Below are 23,932 nucleotides of genomic sequence, written 5' to 3' on the forward strand. Positions count from 1 at the left end.
GCCTCCTGGCACCCACACTCATAGGCTTCCCTCCCAGGGCACGCCCCACCCCAGTGGGTGTGTCACGTGCCAGGCATCCACCCCTCCCAGTGCATCTTGTTTCCCCAATACTCTGGACCCAGTTGGCTAGAAGGGCTGTCATTGCCAATAGCACATTAAGCACTGAAGGTACTGACTCGTGGAAATTGTTTTAAATACCTCTGCTTGCTCTCCAGGGAAACAGATCAAGACAAAATAAAGGCATCTTTGAGATATGTTTGGATCATTAAGTCATCTCATATGAGCCATGCTAAGGTCTAACAAGTCCAGCAAGATTATAATTGACCACATGATAGCCATCAAATTAGGCTTGAGTTCAAGTGTATGATCCAATGGTACTTTTATGTGCTCTACAGTTCATTGGACTCCCTGTGTAATCACTGTATAGAGTACCTCAAAGCCCATTTTATAGAAGTTGGAGTGGCACATGTTTATTGTTTTAGATGATTACAGATTTTATCATCTTTTAGGATGTATTTTTGACTGACTTAGTTCTGAGTCCTTGGTCAGGAGTACATGGTCCCATTTTACTTGTTTTCCTATGGTAAAATGCAACGTACCTATTTTTTTCATTCCATGAATATTTTAATGTTTAAACGATCCACTCTACACTAAGCACATCATAGAGAGTTCAGCCTCTGACTTGGCACTGAGGTTATGGGCATGTGTGGCACAGAGTAGTGGTGAGGGCTTGGGCTTGAAACTTCGTGAAATAAATATGATCTTTGGGCCAGGCACAGTGCTTCACACTCGTAATCCCAGCACTTTGGGAGGCCAAAGCCGGCGGATCACTTGAGACCAGAAATTTGAGACCAGCCTGGCCAACATGGTGAAACTCTTATCTCTACTAAAAATACAAAAGTTAGCTTGGTGTGGTGGTGCAAACCTGTATTCCCAGCCACTCGAGAGGCTGAGACAGGAGAATAGCTTGAACCTGGAAAGTGGAGGTTGCAGTGAGCAAAGATCACACCATTGTACTCCAGCCTGGGTGAAAGAGCTAGACTCCGTCTCAAAATGTGTGTGTGTGTGTGTGTCTTGTGTGTCTGTGTGCATATAAAATCTTTGGAGGAAAAGTTCTGTTCTAGGACTTGTAACTGTGACAAGTTTACTAAATGGCAATCAATCAATCAATCAATAGAACAGGGAGTAGAATAGGGAGACTGCTGGTTGGTTGGGATGGGCCTTGGCCAGGTTTTCTCTCTTCTTAGTTCATTTTCGGTTCTTTATAACAATACCTGAAACTGGGTAATTTATAAATAAAAGAAATGTGCCGGGCACAGTGGCTCACGCCTGTAATCCCAGCACTTTGGGAGGCCAAGGTGGGCAGATCACGAGGTCAGCAGTTCGAGACCAGCCTGGCCAACATGGTGAAACCCTGTCTCTACTAAAAATACAAAAATTAGCTGGACGTGGTGGTGGGCGCCTGTAGTCCCAGCAACTCAGGAGGCTGAGGCAGGAGAATCACTTGAACCCAGGAGGTGGAGGTTGCAGTGAGCCCAGACCGCACCATTGCACTCCAGCCTGGGCGACAGAGCAAGACTCCATCGCAAAAAAAAAAAAAAAAGAAGAAGAAGAAGAAATGTATTTCTTATAATTTTAGAAGCTGAGAAATCCCAGGTCGAGGGTTTGCATCTGCTGAGGGTTTTCTTGCTGGTGGGGTCTCTCTGGAGGCAACTCAGGGCATCACAGGGCAAGGGGCTGAGTGTGCTAGCAAGTCTCATTCCCTTCTTATAAAGCCGTCAGTCTAACTCCCATGATAGCTCATTCATCCATGAACCCATTAACCTTTTAATCCACGAATGGGCTAATCCATTCATGAAAGTTCTGCCCACATTACCCAATCACCTCTTAAATTGCCCCCTCTCAACACTGCCACATTAGGAACTAGATTTCAACATGAGTTTTGGAGGAGACAAATATTCAAACCATAGGTGCACCTGAGACTCAACGCCTTCAGGTTCCCCTGGTTTTCCTCCTATGGAATTTCAGCTCATTCTTTACTCTTACTGTGGACAAAATGGTATCATTCCTTTGTCCCTAGCCCTATTTTGGCTACAGGCCTGAGCACTCTTCCTCTGTAACCATAGCCCCTGCTATTACGCATCTATCGTAGGCCAAATCATGGCTCCCCAAATATGTTAATCCTCAGAACCTGTGAATATGCTGCCTTACACCATAAAGGTGTCATTGAGGTAAGGATCTTGAGATGTGGGGCGATTATCCTGGATTATCTGTGTGGGCCCACTGTAAACACAAAGGTCCTTATAGGAGGGTCAGAGTCAGAGGAGGAGATGTGAATATGGAAGCAGAAGTCCAAGCAGTGCAGAGCCATGAGCCAAGGAATATGGGCAGCCTCCGAAAGCTGAAAAAGGCAAGGAACAGAGTCCCCAGGAGAAAGATAGCCTGACCACCGTCTTGATTTTAGCCCTGTGAGACACATTTTCGATTTCTATCTCCAAAGCTGTAAGAGAATAAATGTGTGCCATTTTATGGCACTAAGTTCAGGGTGATTCATTCCAGCAGCAATAGGAAACTACTACAGTGTCCCAGCTAGCGCTGATGGGAAGACAGGCAGAGGCAGAGCCGTGCTGCCCACAATATGGTGGCCGCTTGCCACATGTAGCTATTGAGTGGTTGAAATGGGGTTAATATGAATTGAAATGTGCTATAAGTATAAAATACACACCAGGCCTGGCATGGTGGCTCATGTCTGTAATCCCAACACTTTGGGAGGCTGAAGCAGGTGGATCGTTTGAAGTTAGGAGTTTGAGACCAGCCTGGGCAACGTGCTGAAACCCCATCTCTACTAAAATACAAAAATTAGCTAGGAGTGGTGGCAGGTGCCTGTAATCGCAGCTACTCAAGGGGTTGAAGCAAGAGAATCACTTGAACCGGGGAGGCAGAGGTTGCAGGGAGCCAGGATCACACCACTACACTCCAGCCTGGGTGACAGAGCAAGACTCCATCTCAAACAAAACAAAACAAAACAAAACAAGATTTTAAGGACTTAGTTAACATGTTAGATATAAGGGGTTTAATAAAATATTAAAATTACTTTCATCTGTTTGTTTTTACTTATTTAAATGTGGCCACTGGAAAATTCAGAAGCATACATGTAACTTTCATTATATTTCTGTTGATCACAGCTGCTCTAAATGAATCTCACTACTGCAGTTTCTTTTTTCTTTCTTTTTTTTTTTTTTTTTTTTTTGCTTTTTTGAGACAGTCTCACTCTGTCGCCCAGGCTGGAGTGCATTAGCACGATCCCGGCTCCCTGCAACCTCTCCCTCCTGGGTTCAAGTGATCCTCCCACCTCAGCCTCCTGAGTAGTTGGACTACAGGCACGCGCCACCACACCCGGCTAATTTTTGTAATTTTTGTAGAGATAAGACTTTTCATGTTGCCCATGACAAAACTGGACTCAAGGCATCCACCCACCTTGGCCTCCCAAAGTGCTGGGATTACAGGTGTGAGCCACCACGCCCCACCACACCCCACCTCACTGTTGCAGTTGCAGAAGCCACTCTAAAACCCTACTGGATTGGCCCAGATCTTCTGCTCCCAGCTCATATGCCTTTGGTTCCTGTCGAGTATTCCAGGACACTACCAGAAGAGAACCCTGCCCTGAACTACCCTGAACCTGTCTGGTTTGGGCTCTGATATCCTGCCTTAAGTTTTTCAAACTTCACTTTTGTGAGCTGGGAACATCTTCAAGAAAAAGAACACAAAATCAGGCAAGCACCAAAACCTTGAAGCAATCTGTACAAATGTGGGCCTCATGGTAAATCTGCCTCTGCCCTGTCTCCCAAATCTCACCTAGCATGGCTCCTTTCCCTGTTCTAGTCTGCCGGAGATCCCACTCTCCAAAGATCTTTGACTAGTTCCTAAGACGACATCCAAAGTGACCACTGCCCTTAACCCGGGCAAGCAGGGAACTTGAGCTTTGGAGGACCGCATATATAACAAACACAACACATTTGTATATTAAGGAATGTATAGGTGTCTGCAACTTGATATTTGCCCCTTAGTGCTGGCATGGTACAACCCACATACCCCATCCATCTGTTATCATGACTTACACCGTTTCAGTACCCAAGAAATTCCTTCTTTACACTCTAGCCCTATGTCCTTGAAACAAAAAAAGGAAATTAATCAGAATGCCTTGGAGATTTGTAAGTTGTGCTGCTGCTAACATAGAGCTAGACACTACTTGAGATCTCAGGGAGGAGGAGACATTAATAAAAAAAAGAAAAGACTAATGAACTTGTCAAATCTCAGCACAAATGCAATAGATTCTTGCATAACAAGGTACCATTTGTCAGTGATGCATGATTCTGGTATTTGCAACAGTTGCAAGTGACAGCTGAATATTTTGTAACATTAAATCTTATTATTCTTATATTTGTATATACTCAGGAATAGAGACAACATTCATGAAACAATATGAATTGGCAACTACATGGACAAATACAATGACAACCAGATTGACACTGAATGCTAGAGTTAAGAATTTTTATAAAAACATTAGGATTTCCAGAAATTTAAATACAAATTCAGCTTTATTTAAATATTTTTAAATAAAATAATTTTAAAATTGTTTAATTTAAATAAGTATAATTTAATAAGCATAAATAATTTAAATCAGTATAAGTCAAGATCACATTGAGATTGAAAATACAGAAATGGGCTGGGCACGGTAGCTCACACCTGTAATCCCAGCACTTTGGGAGAACGAGGCAGATAGATCACTTGAGGTCAGGAGTTCAAGACCAGCCTGGACAACATGGTGAAACTCCATCTCTACTAATAAGACAAAAAAAATTAGCCGGGCATGGGGGCGCAAGCCCATAGTCCCAGCTACTCGGGAGGCTGAGGCAGGAAATGTGCTTGAACCCAGGAGGTGGAGGTTGCAGTGAGCCGAGATTTCACCACTGCACTCCAGCCTCGGCAACAGAGTGAAACTGTGTCAAAAAAAAAAAAGAAGGAAGGAAAGAAAGAAAGAGAGAGAGAAGGAAGGAGGGAAGGAGGGAAGAAGGGAGGGAGGGAGGGAGGGAGGGAGGGAGGAAGGGAGGGAGGGAGAGAAAAAGAGAAAGAAAATACAGAAGTGGAACTTAGAGAACAAAAAGCCTGAAAGAAGATAAAATAGAAAGCAGTCTGCTTAAATTTCTAAAAACTGAAAACAATGAAAGTGAATCAACATCTGCTGAGCATGACTCACATAAAATTTGCAGACAGGACTTTTACGAATTCCTTATTTAATAAAGATTTAATTACTAATCGTATGATAATGAACAAAAAATATCTTCAAACCCATAATTTGAAAAGATCAGATGAAATCCATACAACTTCACATTCTTCCCTAAATGAAGACTGAATTATTGATCAAAACCAGAACAAGAAAAGAATTATTTGTAACAAATTTATAACTCAAAAACCCAAATGCAACTCCAGCGTGTCCGTTAGTATGTGAAGAAAATTGCATTTATAAAAGCTGCAATTGAATGTGAAAATCAAAAACCTCTGGGGCTTTGTTATGCTTTTTGGATGGTGATCCTAAAAAATGGTGATCACATCCTTCTAATAGCATAAAGATGTTTCTAGCAAAATGCAATTCAATTCAAATTAATGAGCCAGGTGTGGTGGCTCATCCCAGCACTTTGGGAGGCCAAGGTGGGTGGATAACCTGAGGTCAAGAGTTCAGGACCAGCCTGGCCAACATGGTGAAACCCCGTCTCTACTAAAAATACAAAAACATAGCTGGATGTGGTGGCAGGTGCCTGTTGTCCCAGCTACTCAGTAGGCTGAGGTAGGAGAATCACTTGAACCCGAGAGGCAGAGGTTGCAGTGAGCCAAGATTGCACCACCGCACTCCAGCCTAGGCAAGAGAAAAAAAAAAAAAAAAAGAAAAATCCACAAATTAATCATTACAACTTCCCACTGCATGAACATGGCAGATAACTGAGTATTTAATTTTATACCAAAATTATTTTAGATGGAGAAAGAAATTGCAGAAATTGGTGTTACATTTTTTAATACATATATTTTATATCCTAAGTACAAAGTCTTTTGTTATTACTGTGACAGAGTTTTACAACAACTTCTGGGCTACAGAGAAATACCCTCTCTCCATAAATAAATAAAGGCAATTTTACAAAAAAAGCATTTAAAAAATCAAGCATAGGCCGGGCGCGGTGGCTCACGCCTGTAATCCCAGCACTTTGGGAGGCCGAGGCAGGCAGATCACTTGAGGTCAGGAGTTCCAGACCAGCCTGTACAACATGGTGAAACTCCGTCTCTACTAAAAATACCAGCTAGCCAGCCATGGTGGCGGATGCCTGTAGTCCCAGCTACTTGGGAGGCTGAGGCAGGAGAATCACTTGAACCTGGGAGGCGGAGGTTGCAGTGAGCCAAGATCACACCACTGCTCTCCAGCCTCGGTGACAGAGTGAGACTCTGTCACAAAAGAAAAAAAAAAAAAATCAAGCATAATGGTATTTGTGTCAATGACGGCTCAATGTTTATAGAAAACAGTGGACATTTTCTAGGTTTTATGGAAATTATGTGATGCAAAAATGTTTATCATGTAATGCAGGTTTTAAAAAATGCATTAAATGACCAGGCACAATGACTCATGCCTGTAATCTTAGCACTTGGGTAGGCTAAGTTGGGAGGATCATTTGAGCACAGGAGTTCGAGACTAACCTGGACAATATAGTGAGACTCCATCTCTGCAAAAATAAAAATAAAAATAATTATATAATTTAAAATACACTAAATGATTGCCATGTAGAATGGAGAACTCAAAATGAGGTTACTACTTTAATTGGTTTTAAAGTGAGAGAAGAGATCATAGACAACATATTTAGAAGTAACTCTTACTCAGTTTAAATAGATTATGTTATGGACAAAAATCATGGAATATTTAAATATTTTTAAATATTTGTGATGAGCCCGGTGAATACTGTAGGTCTCTTTCAGTTGCAAATGGCAAAAACTAAATTAGAACTGGCCTAAGCAGAAAAGGGAATTTATTTACTGGCTCGTCTAAGTCTAGGGGTTGTTGGCTTCAGACACAGTTGGATCCAGGTACTCAAATATGTCATCAATCATCCATCTGTCCTTTGTCTGGGCTTTATTCTCAGTGGATGTCTCCCCAAGGCGTAACAAAAATGGCCTTCAGCAGCTTCACATTAATTTCCCATCAACTATGAAAGGGTGGATCACCTGAGGTCAGGAGCTTGAGACCAGCCTGGCCAATTTGGTGAAACACCGTCTTTACTAAAAATACGAAAAGTAGCCAGTCATGGTAGCATGTGCCTGCAATCCCAGCTACTCAGGAGGCTGAGGTGGGAGAATCACTTGAAACCGGGAGGCAGAGGTTGCAGTGAGCCGAGATCGCACCACTGCACTGCAGCCTGGGTGACAGAGTGAGACTCCATTTCAAAATAATAATAGTAATAATTAATTAAAAATAAAATAAATAAATAAATAAATAAAATGTGGTCTAACTCCCTCCTTTAACAAATATAGCTTTATAACAACAAAACACTTTAATGACAATGAAATTTTAAAAATTCATAGAACTGGTGGTTTTTACATGACTGAAAGTAGAGGAAATAGCAAAGATAGCTGAATGTAATGATTACTGCAGATGTACAACCAATGAAATATTAACTGATTTCAATTTCTTTGTTTTTTCTCCCTGCTGGTAGTTCATCAATATGTATGCTATATGATACATGTTCATTGTTTTCTGAAAAAGTCGTTACAGTATGATCTCATTTTTAGTGAAACACATATACACAGGACTGGAAGGTTATACACCAACCTTTAACAGTGATTAGTATGGGTAGAATTACGGGTGATTTTTTTTTTTCTTACTATATTTTACTTTGCTCATTCTTCTGCAGTTATATAGTTTGTACATAGCCACTGTTTATGTGATAATAAGAGAACATGTCACTATAAAAGAAAGAGTAACAGTAAGCAATTTTTCCAGAAAACTTAGCAAAGCTAAACTGACCAGATGCCCTGAGATGGAAAAAGTACCGGCCTCTCTTGGAAGGCTTCAGTCATCCTACTGTGTTTTTTGTTTGGTGGGTTTTTGCTTTTTGTCTGGTTGTTCGGTTTTTCACTTTCCTGATCCTGGATGAATAGTGCTGCTCTCAGGAAAATCCTACAACACAGACTCTAGGCTTCTTTGGATCTATCCCTAGATGTGGGCACAACTTGCCACCTCCGTCCCTTCCTCCCTTCCTTTCCTCTCCTTTCCTCTCTTTTCTTTGCTTTGCTTTGCTTTACTTTGCTTTTTTCCTTTATTTGAAAAAAGGTCAGTGGCATGATTATGGCACACTGCAGCCATAATCAACTTTATGGGCTCAAATGATCCTCCTACCCCAGCCTCCCAAGTAGCTGGGACTACAGGTGTATGCTACCATGCCCAGCTAATTTTTATTTTATTTTATTTATTTTGTAGAGATGAGGTCTCACTATGTTGCCCAGGCTAATCTCAAACTCCTGGGTCCAAGCAATTCTCCCACCTCCCAAAGTGCTGGGATTACAGGGGTGAGCCACCACATCTGACTTACAGCTTCTTTTAAGAATCTGAAATAGCCGGGCGCGGTGGCTCACGCCTGTAATCCCAGCACTTTGGGAGGCCAAGGCGGGCGGATCACGAGGTCAGGAGATCGAGACCATCCTGGCTAACACGGTGAAACCTCGTCTCTACTGAAAATGCAAAAAATTAGCCGGGCGAGGTGGCGGGCGCCTGTAGTCCCGGCTACCCGGGAGGCTGAGGCAGGAGAATGGCGTGAACCCGGGAGGCGGAGCTTGCAGTGAGCTGAGATCGCGCCACTGCACTCCAGCCTGGGCGACTGAGCCAGACTCCGTCTCAAAAAAAAAAAAAAAAAAAAAAAAGAATCTGAAATAATGCAATGAGCAGCGATATAAAACATGAAGGAATCTAAACTATCAGTAATTTGTTTTTTGGTGGTTTTTTTTTTTTTTTTTGACAGGGTTTCACTCCGTTGCCCGGGCTGGAGTGCAGTGGTGCAACTCTGGCTCACTGCAGCCTCTATCTGGGCTCAGATGATCCTCCTGCCTCACTCAGCCTCCCTAGTAGCTGGGACTACAGGCATGCACCACCATGCCTGGCTAATTTTTAATTATGTGTAGAGACAGAGTCTTGTTATGTTGCCCAGGCTGGTCTCGAATTCCTGGGCTCAAGCAATCCTCCCGCCTCGGCCTCCTAAAGTGCTGGGATTACAGGTGTGACCACTCTCCTCAGCTGAGTTTTTATTTTTTGTACCAGCAGATGTACATCTCTAACAACTGGAATGAACTTGCAGCCCACAGTACAGGGTGGCTGATAAGAGGGAAAAGCAGTTCAGAGTTTAAGCACCTGGGCAGGGATGAGAGTCTAATTCATACAGCACATCAATCATTTGAATACTTAATACATGATATCCCCAGCTCTACACAGCCACCTATCAATAGCCTTTAGGTAATTAGGCTTTGAGTGATAAGATGAGCATAAACCTAAATCTCTCTTCATTCCCCACAGGACTGGTATTCAGAATTCTCAAACACTGGTTATTTGGGACTCCAGAGGGAGGGAGAAAGAAATAGAGGTCATTTCACAATCCGGCAAAGTGTTCTTAGTATTCTGAGTCTGTCCTTGAGGCTGCTCCTCATGTGTGCTGAGTTTTGTATGTTTTACACTCTCGGCACTTTGATTGTAGTTAGATATGTGCACTTGATCCTGAGATCCGTGGATGCCTCAACAGCTGACTGGGTAGGTTGAGGAAGAAGGTGGGAATTGGTGTGACCGGGACTTGGCAAACAAGTGTGGCTGCAGGTTGGGTTCCTAAAGGATACAAAGCTTATATAAGGGGCCTGTCGAACTGAGTCTCGATAGCCAAGAAAGTCAGCTCTGGATGGCAGCTGGGCCTAACTCCTAACAGTTGTCAGACCCGGGGAAAGAACACAAATAGAGACCCAGGTACCAACGTCTAAAAAATTAAATGCTCAAAATCAAACTAACAAATTATTAAATAAAAAGTAGTCAGGGCCAGATGAAGTCACTCGCGCCTATAATCCCAGCACTTTGGGAGCCCCAGGTGGGTGGATCACCTGAGGTCAAGAGTTTGAGATCAGCCTGGCCAACACGGTAAAACGCCGTCTCTGCTAAAAATACAAAATTTAGGCAGTCGTGGTGGCATGTGCCTGCAATCCCAGCTACTCGGGAGGCTGAGGTGGGAGAATCACTTGAACCCAGGAGGCGGAGGTAGCAGTGAGCCGAGATCGCACCACTGCACTGCAGCCTGGGTGACAGGGTGAGACTCCATCTCAAAAAATAATAATAATAATAATTAACTAAAAATAAATTAAATAAATAAAATGTGGTCTAACTCCCTACTTTAACAAATACAGCTTTATAACAACAAAACAAATACTTTAATGACAATGAAATTTTAAAAATTCATAGAACTGTGTTTTTTACATGACTGAAAGTAGGGGAAATAGCAAAGATAGCTGAATGTAATGATTACTGCAGATGTACAACCAATGAAATATGAATTGATTTCCATTTCTTTGTTTTTTCTCCTTTCTGGTAGTTCATCAATATGTATACTACATGATACATGTTTTCCATGATTTTCGTCCATAACATAATCTATTTAAACTGAGTAAGAGTTACTTCTAAATATGTTGTCTATGATCTCTTCTCTCACTTTAAAACCAATTAAAGTAGTAACCTCATTTTGAGTTCTCCATTCTACATGGCGATCATTTAGTGTATTTTAAAATATATAATTACTTTTATTTTTATTTTTACAGAGATGGAGTCTCACTATATTGCCCAGGTTAGTCTCGAACTCCTGTGCTCAAATGATCCTCCCACCTTAGCCTACCCAAGTGCTAAGATTACAGGCATGAGTCATTGTGCCTGGTCATTTCATGCATTTTTTTAAACCTGTATTACATGATAAACATTTCTGCATCACATAATTTCCATAAAACCTAGAAAATGTCCACTGTTTTCTATAAACATTGAGCCGTCATTGACACAAATATCATTATGCTTGATTTTTTTTTTATCACAAATATTCTCTTTCCTTTTTCAAACACGCGGTAGGCATGTACTTCCAAGCTCTCTTTGAAGTGAGGTATGGTCTTGAGACTTGCTTTGACCAAGGACACGAGAGCTGATATGTGAGGAGTCAGTGCATGCATGACCTGCCACTTACCCCTCTCCATCCCTTTTTCCTGTTTTGTTTGTTTGTTTGTTTGAGACGGAGTTTCGCTCTTGTTGCCCAGGCTGAAGTGCAATGGTGCAATCTTGGCTCACTGCAACCTCTGCCTCCTGGGTTCAATCGATTCTCCTGCCTAAGCCTCCCGAGTCACTGAGATTACAGACATGCACCACCACACCCAGCTAATTTTGTATTTTTAATAGAGACAGGGTTTCTCCATGTTGGTCAGGCTGGTCTCGAACATTACCTATCTGGTATGAAAAGACAAAAAACAGCAGGCCCCAAACAAGGCTGAAGTTCCATGTCGTCAAACCAAACCAAAGTTGTTTACTTGTAAGATCAGATCTTCAAGAAATCAGGAGAGAGATTATAACCAAATCCCATTAAGCCAGTGAGATTTCACTTACATTTTTACAAGGAAAGTAATCTTGAAATGATCAATCCAGCATTTGTTCATTGTTCCTGCTTTCCTCTGTCTCTTTCTACCTATGAAACTTACGCATTCTGTGTAGCTCATTGAAGCTCCTTTCTGTTTAGTAGATTGGATGCTGCGTGGTTCAGGAATTGCTAATAAAAGCTAATCAGATTTTGGAAACACAATTTGTTGACCTTTTGTTCTTTGATGACCACTGCACCTCCAATTTATGTTCTTTTTCGTTCTTCATCAATAGACCTGTCTGTACTTCTCATTAAGCAGTAATGGCTAAAAGCCATTATAGTCATTTGAGAAGCACTTTCCTTTTCTAATCTTTTTGCCTTGCTCCTCACTAGCATAGTGTTTAAGAGGACAGACTCTAGAGTCCAGCAAGCCAGACTCAAATCGCAGCTCTATCACATACTAGTTTTGTGACCTGAGCCAGTTGGTTAACTTCTCTGAGCCTCCATTTTCTTGTCTCTAGAATGGGGACACAAATAGTACCTGCTTTTTACAATTGTTGTGAAGATTGAATGAAATATTTCACATAAACACTTAGCCCAATGCCTGGTACAGAGTAAGTGCTGAATAAATATCAGCTATCATTTATTAGTGCCTTATTAGTGCTTTATTGTTCTAAGCTTCAGCTTACCCTGTGATTCTGGCATTTCTGGCCCACCAGTGTAAGTTACAGTCAAGGAGTCTGTATCACAAAATAGAACTACTATATAATCCAGCATTCTCACTTCTGGGTATACAGTCATCCCTTGGTATCAGTGGGGATTGGCTCTGGGACCTCCCATTGATACCAAAATCCACAGATGCTCAAGTCCCTGATATAAAATGTTGTAGTATTTTAGCCGGGCTTGGTAGCATGGACCTATAGTCCCAGCTACTTGGGAGGCTCAGGTGTGAGGATCGCTTGAGCCCAGGAGATCAAGGCTGCAGTGAGCCATGATGGTGTCACTCTACTCCAGCTTGGGTAATGGAGTGAGACGCTGTCTCAAAAAAAAAAAAAAAAAAGTTGTAGTATTTGCATATGACCTGTGCACATTCTCCTATAAACTTTAAATCATCTCTAGATTATTCATAATACTCAATACAATGTAAATGCTATGTAAATCATTTTTGTCACTCAGGCTAGAGTGCAGTGGCACAACACAGCTCACTGCAGCTTCCATCTCCTAGGCTCAATGCGTCTTCCTGCCTCATCCTCCTGAGTAACTGAGACTACAGGTGTGCACCACTGTGCCAGTCCACAGTTTCTACGGTTTGTTTGTTTGTTTTTTTTGAGATGAAGTCTCACTCTCTCACCCAGGGTATGGTCCACCTGGGCTGGAATGCAGTGGCGTGATCTTGGCTCACTGCAACCTCTGCCTCCCAGGTTCAAGCAATATTTCTGCCTCAGCCTCCCAAGTAGCTGGGACTACAGGCACGTGCCACCATGCCTGACTAAATTTTTTTTTTTTTTTTTTTTTTTTAGTAGAGACGGGGTTTTGACATGTTAGCCAGGCTGGTCTCAAACTCTTGACCTCAAGTGAGCCTCCTGCCTCAGTTTCCCAAAGTGCTGAGATTACAGGCATGAGCCACTGTGTCAGGGTAATTTTTCTACTTTTTGTAGAAACAGGGCGTCCCGATGTTGCCCAGGTTGCTTTTGAACTCCTGGGCTCAAGTGATCCTCCCATCTTGGCCTCCCAAAGTGCTGGGATTACAGGCATAAGCCACCGCTCATGGCCTAAATAGTTGTAATACACTGTTTGTTTGTTTGTTTTGAGATGGAGTTTCACTCTTGTTGCCCAGGCTGGAGTGCAATGGCATGATCTCAGCTCACTGCAACCTCCATCTCCTCGGTTCAAGCGATTCTCCCGCCTCATCCTCCCAATAAGCTGGGATTACAGGCATGCACCACCACGCCTGGCTAATTTTGCAATTTTAGTAGAGACAGGGTTTCTCCATGTTGGTCAAGCTGGTCTCAACTCCTAACCTCAGGTGATCCACCCGCCTAAGCCTCCCAAAGTGCTGGGATTATAGGTGTGAGCCACTGTGCCTGGCCCCAAAGTCCTGGGATTACAGGCATAAGACACTGCTCATGGCCTAAATAGTTGTTATACTCTATTGTTTAAAAAACAACAATCAAAAAAAGTCTGTACATGTTCAGTAGAGATGCAATATTTTAAAATCTGTTTGATCCTCGGTTGGTTGAATCCATGGATTTGGAAACTACAGATATGGAGGGTCAACTGTATATCCAAAGTAAATGAAATCAGTATCTAAAAGAGATATCTGCACCCCCATGTTCATTGCAGCTTTATTCATGATAGCTAAGATGTGGAAACAATCCATGTTCATCAGGAGATGAATGGATAAAGAAAATGTGGTATATATACATATATAATGGAACATTATTCGGCCTTTAAAAAGGACATTCTGCCATTTGGGACATGGATGAGCCAGGAAGATATTATGCTAAGTGAAATAAGCCAGGCGCAGAAAAACAATTACTCTATGATTCCACTTGTATGTGGAATCTAAAAAAGCTGAACTTGGCTGGGCATGGTGGCTCACACCTGCAATGCCAGCACTTCGGGAGGTCAAGGTGGATTGCTTGAGCTCAGAAGTTCAAGACCAGCCTGGGCAACATGGCAAAACCCCCTTTTTATAAAAAATACAAAAATTAGCCAGGTGTGGTGGCATGCACCTATAGTCCCAGCTACTTGGGGGATTGAGGTCAGAGGACTGCTTGAGCTTGGGAGTTCGAGGCTGCAGTGAGCTGTGGTACCACCAGTGCACTGCGGCCTGGGTGACAGAGCAAGACATTGTCTCAATAAATAGATAAATAAAATAAATAAAAATTTAAAAATTAAAAAGTTGAACTCATAGAAGCACAGTAGAATGGTGGTTACCAGAGGCTGGGGTGTGAAGGAAGTGAACAGATGTTGATGAAAGGGTACAAACTTTCATTTATAAGATGAACAAGTTCTAGGGATCTAATTTACAATGTATCATTTACTTGAATTTAATTTTCTAATTTACAATGTATCATTTACTTGAATCTAATTTACTGTATCATTTACTTGAAATCTGATAAGGGAACAGAATTTAAATGACCTCACCCCACCACACACACACAGTGGTAACTATGGATGATGACAGGTATGTTAATTAATTTGATTGTGATCATTATATAATGTATATGTATATCAAATCATGTACACATTGTATATATATAATTTTTATTTGTAAATTACATTTTGTAATTAAAAATATTGACTGCTGCAAGCTCAAGAGACTAAAAGGAAAAATGAAATGGATTCTGTGTCTCAGACGTCTCCCGGTTCTTCATTTACCTGTAGCTTTGCGCACACTTCTTGCCTCTCCCTGCAACGGACCCATAGCTGGTCCACAGCCACTTGGGAGCACCCTCGAGTTAGGGCTAATCTGTTCTTCCTCCTAACAGGTGCTTCAGATCCCAGCCAGCAAGGATCATTTTCAGAAACTTTCACTTTCATATCTAGCCAGAGCTGGGAACTGGGCATGTCCTTCCAAACACTTGGCAGGAAGCTGGTTCCCAACCGTTAAGAAGCAATAAAACCAAGGCCACTCCTGCAGAAGAAGGCTTCTAACAGCACAGGATTCAAGCTCTGTAGAAGTAACTCCCAGCCACAGCAGCAGTGTTTGCAAGTGTGGCTGGATCAGTATTTCAGAGTTCCCCTTCACTCTCATCAAATTCCCTTACGACCTCCCCGCACACCTCACCTTTTGAGACTGAGTCACCCGCCTACAGAACCAGAAAACAAAGAAGGTGAATTCAGGACAGTTATATGCAAAAATGCTGTTGGGCTGAGCCAAGACAAAGATTGGAGGACACATTTGCAGAGGAGTATGATTATTGTGTTTTTTTCTGTGTTTATTTGTTTGTTTGTTTTTGTGTGAGACAGTTTCCCTCTGTTACCCCAGCTAGAGTGCAGTGGCGCAATCTCGGCTCACTGCAGCCTCCACCTCCCTGGTTCAAGCGACTCTCCTGCTTCAGCCTCCCAAGTAGCTGGGATTACAGGCATGCGCCACCATACCTGGGTAATTTTTGTGTTTTAAGTAGAGACAGGGCTTTGCCATGTTGGCCAGGCTGATCTCAAACTCCTGACCTCAAGTGATCCACCCGCCTCGGCCTCCCAAAGTGCTGGAATTCCAGGCGTGAGCTACAGCGCCCCGCCCTGATTGTGTATTTTTGGCTGTCCTTTAAAGTTTTTAGGATTTCCATTTTTTCCCATTAATCTGTGATGAGAACTTGGAGTCATTTGGAGAAAATCTGAATGTAGAATCCTTCTAGATGGAAACAGTTTTCTTCCAGTCATTCATAGTCATTTCAACCAAATCCTATTTCAATGATTTTTTTAGCAATTCTCCCTTTTTGAGAAATTCCAAGACATCTAATACGGATCTTTCTTCTTTTCTCTTTATCTTTAAAAAAATTTAACAGACATTGTCTTTTAGAGCAATTTTAGGTTTATAGAAACACTAAGCAGAAAGTACAGAGTTTCTACATACCTCCTCTTCCCCAGGCACAGTTGCCTCTACTATTAACATCATACAACGTTAGTTACTACAAATTAGTGTGCTACATTTGTTACAATTGACGGATCGATATTGACACATTACTATTAACTCAGGTTCGTAGTTTATATTAAGGTTCATTCTTTGTGTTGTACAGTTCTATGAGTTTTGACAAATGTATAATGTCATGTACAGTATCAGAATAGTTTCACTGCCCTAAAAGTTCCCTGTGCTCCACCTATTCATCCCTCCTTCCCTTCTAATCCCTCGCAACCACTGATCTTTCTACTGTCTCTATAGTTTTATCTTTTCTAGATTATTGTCAGGGTGCGTGGCTCATGCCTATAATCCCAGCACTTTGGGAGGCCGAGGCGGGTGGATCACGTGAGGTCAGGAGTTCGAGACCAGCCTGGCCAACATTGGAGAAACTGTCTCTACTAAAAATACAAAAATTAGCCGGGAATGGTGGCACACGCCTGTAGTCCCAGCTACTCAGGAGGCCAAGAGATGATCAGGAGGCCGAGGCATAAGAATCCCTCGAACCCAGGAGGCAGAGGTTACAGTGAGCCAAGATCACACCACTGCACTCCAGCCTAGGCCATGAAGCCAGACTCTGTCTCAAAAAAAAAAAAATATGTATAGTTGTAGAGTCGCACAATATATATAATTTTCAGATTGGCATCTTACATTTAGAAATACGAATTTAAGGTTCCTCCATGTCTTTTTTATCTTGTTTTTCGATTTTTGAGATGGGGCTCTCACTGTTTCTCCCAGGCTGGTTACAAACCTCCATGTTTTTTCCTGGCTTGATGTCCCATATTCCCCCTTCCCCCTTTTTTTTTTTATTGCGGTAAAATACATACAACATAAAATGTACAACTGTAACTTTTTTTTTTTTTTTAATAGAGTCTTGTTCTGTCACCCAGACTGGAGTACAATGGCATGATCTCGGCTCACTGCAACCTCTGTCTCCCGGGTTCAAGCGATTCTCATGCTTTAGCCTCCAGAGTAGCTAGGATTACAGGCACACACCACCACACCCAGTTAAGTTTTGTATTTTTATTAGAGACATTGGCCATGTTGGCCAGACTGGTCTCAAACTCCTAACCTTAGGTGATCTACCTGCCTTGGCCTCCCAAAAAAGCTGGGATTACAGGCATGAGCCACCATGCCCAGCCCACTGGAACCATTTTTCAGTGTACAGTTTAGTGATATTAAATACATTCATAATGTTCTGGTACCATCACCAGTATTCAGCTCTAGAACCCTTTTCATCTTGTAAAACAGAAACTCTATATCCATTAAGTAATAAAATTTTCCTTCCTCTTTGTTTTTTAGAGATGTGGTCTCATTTTGTCCCCCAGGCTAGAGCACGGTGGCACAATCATAGCTCACTGCAGCCTCAAACTCCTGGGCTCAAGGGATCCTTCCACCTTAGCCTTCCAAGTAGCTGGGATTACAGGTGTGAGCCGCTGCACCTGGCTTGCTTTTCTGACAGGTTCTTGAAGGGAATCCATTAAAGCCTAATTAATCAGAGTTATCCAGGAGTGAACTTTCCTTCACCCTTTTGTATAAAGCTTCTCTTTGCTTTGTGAAGATCTGAGTGGCTATTGTTACAATGTGAATCAGGTTTCACTCTTAGGGAGTGGGTTCAGGAATAGAAAAAAACACCAACTTGCTCAGACACGTGTATCAAATGGCAAGATGATCTCACCAAGCACTGTCCTCCTCAGAATTTATTTTGGGTGCAACACACATTAAGGACATAGTGGTAAACCAGGCTTGGAAGCCATCTGTGTGAGAGATTTGCCAGAGGCATGAAGACATCATATCCCCAGTGTCTCTGAAAAGGAGAGCTCTTTGCCTTCCATCACAGGCATAGGCAAGTACCCTGCAAATCGCTTCCCACTCAACACAATAGTTCTTGTTGCTATTTTATTTGTGAGCTACGTCATACATGCAGAGGAGTAAAGAAAACATATGTGTTGTTCAATTGTCAGTATAAATTGAACACCCATATAACCACCACCAGGTCTAGAATAGTATTCAGCCCCCTCCCAGCATCCCTTGTGTGTCCCCCTGTTCCATCCCCTTCCCTCCGCTAGAGGTGGCCACTATCCTAACTTGCGGAAACCATTTTCTTTCTTTCCTCTTTTGTGTTACAACTAAGTGTGCCCCATAAACAAGCATCAGTTTATGAATGTCGTATAAATGGAATTAGACTGGGTGCGGAGGTTTACATCTGTAATCTCAGCACTTTGGGAGGCCAAGGCAGGTGGATCACCTGAGGTCCAGAGTTCGAGACCAGCCTGGCCAATGTGGTAAAACCCTGTCTCTACTAAAAATACAAAAAACGTAGCTGGGTGTGGTGGCAGGCGCCTGTAATCTCAACTACTCGGGAGGCTGAGGCAGGAGAATCTCTTGAACACTGGAGGTTGCAGTGAGCCAAGATCACACCACTGCATGCCAGCCTGGGCGACAGAGGAAGCCCCTGTCTCAAAAAAAAAGAAAGAAAGAAAAAAGAAAAAGGAATGATATCGTATGTATTCTTTGTGACTTGTTTCTTCCTCACTATTGTTCTTAGACAAGGTGTGAAGAGGCCTTTTTGGTGCCTCCTGATGTTTTCCAGGATGGTGGATTCAGGAGGATGCTGTCTTCACAAACATTTCTGGCCTCAAAGTCACACTGAGCAGCTTGGGCCTCCTAGCTCAGCCACTTACTAACGGTGTGACCTTTCTTGTCCTCCTCTATAAAATCAGAACAAATTATTCCTGTAGACATGAGCACCTCAAGAGCAGGAGTGTTCCTCATTTGCCATTCTGTTCTCAAGAACTCACAGTGCCTGGTGCCTAATGAATCCTGAGTGAACACAGGAGACATGGTGAGATCATGTATGTAAGGGCCTAATGCCACCCCTGATTTATAGCAACTGCTCAATACATGAGATCCAATCTTATTATTGCCCCAGTGTTATTTATTTGAATACGGGAGGCAGCCTCTCAGATGGCCGCCAAGGAGTCCCACCTCCTGGTATTCTTGTATTTGTACATCCCTTGACTGTACACTGGATATATTCACTTACTCCTAAGAAATAGAATGCAGCAGAAGGGATGGAATGTCACTTCCAAAATTATAAAAGACCATGGCTTTTATTTTGAGTCCTCTTTCTCACTGAGGTCTCTTGGATGGCTCACCCTGGAGGAAGCCAGCTGCCATGTCAAGAGGCAGCCCTGTGGGGAGGCTCATGTGATGAGGTGACCAAGTCCTGTAGATAAACACAAATTGTGAGCTTGGGAGTGGATTCTCCATCCAGTTGAGCCTTTGGATGGGACTGTGGTCCAGGCTGACAGCTTGACTGCCACCTTATGAAAGACCTTCAGCCAGAGGCACCCAGCTAAGCCATGCCTGGATTCCCGACCCACAGAAACCGTGAGATAACAAATCTTTGTTGTTTTCCACAACTACATTTTATGGCAATTAGTTACACAGCGATAGATAACTAATGCAGTGCCTTTTCTTGGGTGAAAGAGTGCTGACAATGTTTAGAGCCTATGGCAGACAAGGAGATGCGCTGTTCAGATCCCCATTTAACGGTGGACTCACTGCCCAGCTGCAAGGAGTTCAGTTCACTGACAGCCTTCAAGTCCACCTCAGCTTTCCAGCCAGATCATGCTCTTCTTGGGACATTCTCCCTGGCCAATGACTGGGCAAGGGTTGGAACAATGGCCTAGCCATCTCTGCTCAATGCTGGACCCCTCGAATGGGTAGTTTTTGCTTCAGAGCTTCCTGTTTGGCTGGTAGAGACTTTGACAGGTCTCCTTCCATGGGTGTTGCTCCCCAATAAACCTTTCTGTTTTCCATTCTCATCATAGCTTCTGCTTCCAGAGAATCCATTCTGTAATGAAACATCTACTACACAGAAACTCAAGCTTTCAGCCAGGTGCAGAGGTTATCACCTGTAATCCCAACACTTTGGGAGGCCAAGGCAGGAGGATCGCTTGAGCTCAGGAGTTCAAGACCGGCCTGCACAACATAGCAAGACCCTGTCTCTGTGACACACACACACACACACACACACACACACACACACAAATTAGCCAGGCATGGTGGTGCATGTCTATAGTCCTAACTATTGGGAGACTGAGGCAGGAGAATCACCTGAGCCTGGGAGGTCTAGGCTGCAGTGAGCCATTATTGTACCTCTACTCCAACCTGGGCAACAGAGTGAGAGCCTGTCTCTAACAATCAGACAATCAAATAAAGCCTCAAGCTTTGTAGCCAACCCAGACCTGAGTCCAAATACAGACTCTGCCCCTTGCTAGCTCTGTGACCCTGGGTCACTTTTCTGAGCCTTGATTTTCTCACACATAAAATGGATGACAAATAATATAGGAGCTGAAATGGGATACTTATAGTGTAAAAGAGAGTTCCCAGCTTCTAATAATAGTTAAAGGATTTTTTTTTTTTTTTTTTTTTTTGAGATGGAGTCTCACTTTGTCACCCAGGCTATAGTGCAATGGCGACTTCTCGACTCACTGCAACCTCTGCCTCTTGGGGTCAAGTGATTCTCGTGTCTCAGCCTCCCGAGTAGCTGAGATTATAGGTATGTGCCACCATGCTGGGCTAATTTTTCTATTTTTAGTAGAGATGGGGTCTCACCAGGTTGGCCAGGCTGGTCTCAAACTCCTGACCTTAAGTGATCCACCCGCCTCAGCCTCCCAAAGTGCTGGGACTACAGGTGTGAGCCACCGTGCCCGGCCAGGAGAACTATTATCTATCCACAGACGACACACCAACTAGTCTCTTTACATTTTGCATAAAATGTTACTGGCAATTGATTCAATACATTGCCTATTATATCTATAGTAGACCTTTGACATTTGTGAGGATTATACCCTTTACCTTTATGAAAATACCACTGTAGCACATATTGTCACATATAAAAGGAAATAAAGTACAACTCAAAAGTACACATTACTTTTGTGTGTGTGTGTATGTGTGGGTGTGTGTGTATGTGTCTAGACAGGGTCTCACTCTGTCACTCAGCACCCAGGCTAGAGGGCAGTGACATGATCACAGCTCACTGTGGCCACGAACTCCTGGGCTCAGATAATTCTTCTACCTCAGCCTCCCAAGTAGCTGGAACCACAGGCGCACATCACCACACCTGGCTAATGTTTATTTCATTTTTATTTTCGTAGAGACAGGGCCTTGTTAGGTTGCCCAGGCTGATCTCGAATTCTTGGGCTCAGGTGATCCTCTTGCTTCAGTGCTAAGTACTGGGATTTAACAGGCGTGAGCCCCTGTGCCTGGCCTTCATTACTCTTTTAGATCCTTAACAGTTCTATAAGTAAGGCACTAAAGCTGTATAAAGCTATTAAAAATAAGTATGGCTTCAGTAATGCCAAAGCAATTTGGAGGATTGTTTCTCTTGTTGGCACTGAACCTTATCACATCAGAGGGCTGAGCCACTGCTGAATGCCACCCTTTTAATAAACCCAGACATCTGAAATGTAACAGGTCAAAACCTGTTTCTCCTACAGTCTGTGTCACCTTGATAGATAATTCCAAACCAGAAAACAGGAAGCCATCAGTGATAGCTCCCTCTTATCCTTTACCTCCAATCCAACATTATGTCTTATTTATCTATTTGTTTTCCTTCAAAATGGCCTAAATCCCCTCACCCCTTTCCATCCTCACTGGTACCCCCCCCCCCCCGTTTCTTCTCTCTCAAGAGCCTCCTCACTTGCTCTCCTCTAGTTTAGTATCCATGCCACAGCCAGATAGCTCTTTTTAAAATGCAAACAATGATGAATTTCCACAATTCCCCATGCAATTGGAATAAAGGCTATACTCTTTATCAAGACATCTGAGGCTCTGCGCAAGCTACCCCAGCCGCTTTCCACAATCTGACCTGCACTCCCCAAACATTCCCTTCCAGAAGTCAATTTCTCGCTTGTCTTAGATCCATCCAACCCATAGGCATTCCCTGTGTCTGGAACTCTCTTCTACACACTCTGGCTGCAGGCTCCTTTTTCTCCTTCAGGTCTAAGCCTAAACGTCACCTCCACAGGGAAGCCTTTATTAAGCATCCTCTGAAATAGGTTCCTTCACATACAGCTTCCTCCTATTATTCACAGCCACAGCACCCACATCACTTCTTTCTTTGCATGCATCCCAGTTGGTCAGGACACACTTACTGGCTTATTGGAGGTTTCTCTCCATTTGTTGCATTTTCTTTGAGTGCAGAGGCCTTATTCCTTGTGTTCATCCAGAGCCAATCCCAGTGCTGACCACAATACAGACTTCATAAATACAGTAAATCCAGTAGTTCCCCCTTACCCATGGGGGACATGTTCCAAGACCCCCAGTGGATGCCTAAAATCACAGTACCAAATCTTTTTTTTCTCTCTCTCTCTTTGTAAGTAGTGTATTTTAAATAGCTTTCAAGATACACATATTTTTTCTTTAAAAAATGTCTGTTGGTGGCCGGGTACGGTGGCTCACACCCGTAATCCCAACACTTTGGGAGACCGAGGAGGATGGATCGCAAGATCAGGAGTTTGAGACCAGCCTGGGCAACATGGTGAAACCCCCTCTCTACTAAAGATAGGAAAAAATAGCCGAGTGTGGTGGCGGGCGCCTGTAATCCCAGCTACTCAGGAGACTGAGGCAGAAGAATCACTTGAACCTGGGAGGCGGAGGTTGCAGTGAGCCGAGATTGTGCCACTGCGCTCCAGTCTGGGCGACAAAGCTACACTTAGTCTCAAAAAAAAAAAAAAAAAAAAAAAAGGTCTGTTGGAGCAGTTTTGTTCTTGAATTTTGCTGGTCATTCTCATGGTCCTGAGCCCCCAAACTCCGGGTCGTGGAGGTAGCCAAAGGGGAGGCTGGGGGCCTACGCGGCCTGTCCTGGCGGCGCTCACAGCGCTGGTGGAGCAGCTGTGCCCCGTCTTGCCACAGATCATGCATGGCCGTCATGTGAGCTAAAACTTCCATTTATTTCAAAGCAGTAATAATTTAAAATTATAAAAATCTTTCCACCGCTGAACGTTTAGAGGGTGAGGTTAGACAGAGGACAGGGAGGATGAGGATGCCCCAGAAGGGACGATGTGGCCCACGTCTTCCCGAGCCAGGGAGCCGGTGGGCCAGGCCAGGATCCTGCCCTGGAACAGGCGGGGCCTGTAACGCTGACCAGTCAAGAGTGGCGCCGCTGGGGCACCCAGTCTGTGGGCGCCGTGTGGCGCTGGCTGAGGGTGGGTGGGAAAGGCCCCGCGGTCTCCCCGCAGTCTCAGGCGCAGCGGGCGCGGGTGGGTTCCGGCCGTCGCCGGCTCGGGAGTTACTTGTGGCGTTCTCATTGCAGGGCGAGCTGGAGGAGGAGGAGGACAACGAGGAGAAGTTCATCCCAGTCAGGCCCGGGGCGGTAGGTTCGTGGCCGTGTTCTGTCCCGGGAGGCTTTTTCGGCAGGCGGGGCAGCTGTCGTACTGCTCCAGCCCGTGCACGATGCAGCCATCGTGGAACAGGTGTTTGCAGGGCAGCTGCTCGCCCAGCGCGTCGTCGTCCTTGCACACGGGGCACTCGAGCCGGGAGCCTACGTGCTGCTCGGTGACGGGGACAGTGGGGAGGGACTGGATTTTCTCTTCATCTGCCTGTGGGGGGCCCGTGTTTTCAAGCC

At 43.7% G+C, this 23,932-nt stretch overlaps 1 protein-coding gene across 1 annotated transcript in view; it reads right to left on the reverse strand.

Annotated features, from left to right (window-relative positions):
• Positions 1 to 23,239: 23,239 nt before the first annotated feature.
• The window catches only part of LOC103243827 (uncharacterized), a 43,027-nt gene continuing 42,334 nt past the window's right edge, over positions 23,240 to 23,932 (reverse strand). The window contains 2 exon segments of the mRNA XM_073005413.1: positions 23,240 to 23,679; positions 23,682 to 23,932. Of these exon segments, the coding sequence (XP_072861514.1) occupies positions 23,284 to 23,679; positions 23,682 to 23,932 (647 nt within the window). The 3' untranslated portion in view covers positions 23,240 to 23,283.

This window comes from Chlorocebus sabaeus, chromosome 16, assembly GCF_047675955.1.
Source record: "Chlorocebus sabaeus isolate Y175 chromosome 16, mChlSab1.0.hap1, whole genome shotgun sequence".
NCBI classification, from domain to species: domain Eukaryota; kingdom Metazoa; phylum Chordata; class Mammalia; order Primates; family Cercopithecidae; genus Chlorocebus; species Chlorocebus sabaeus.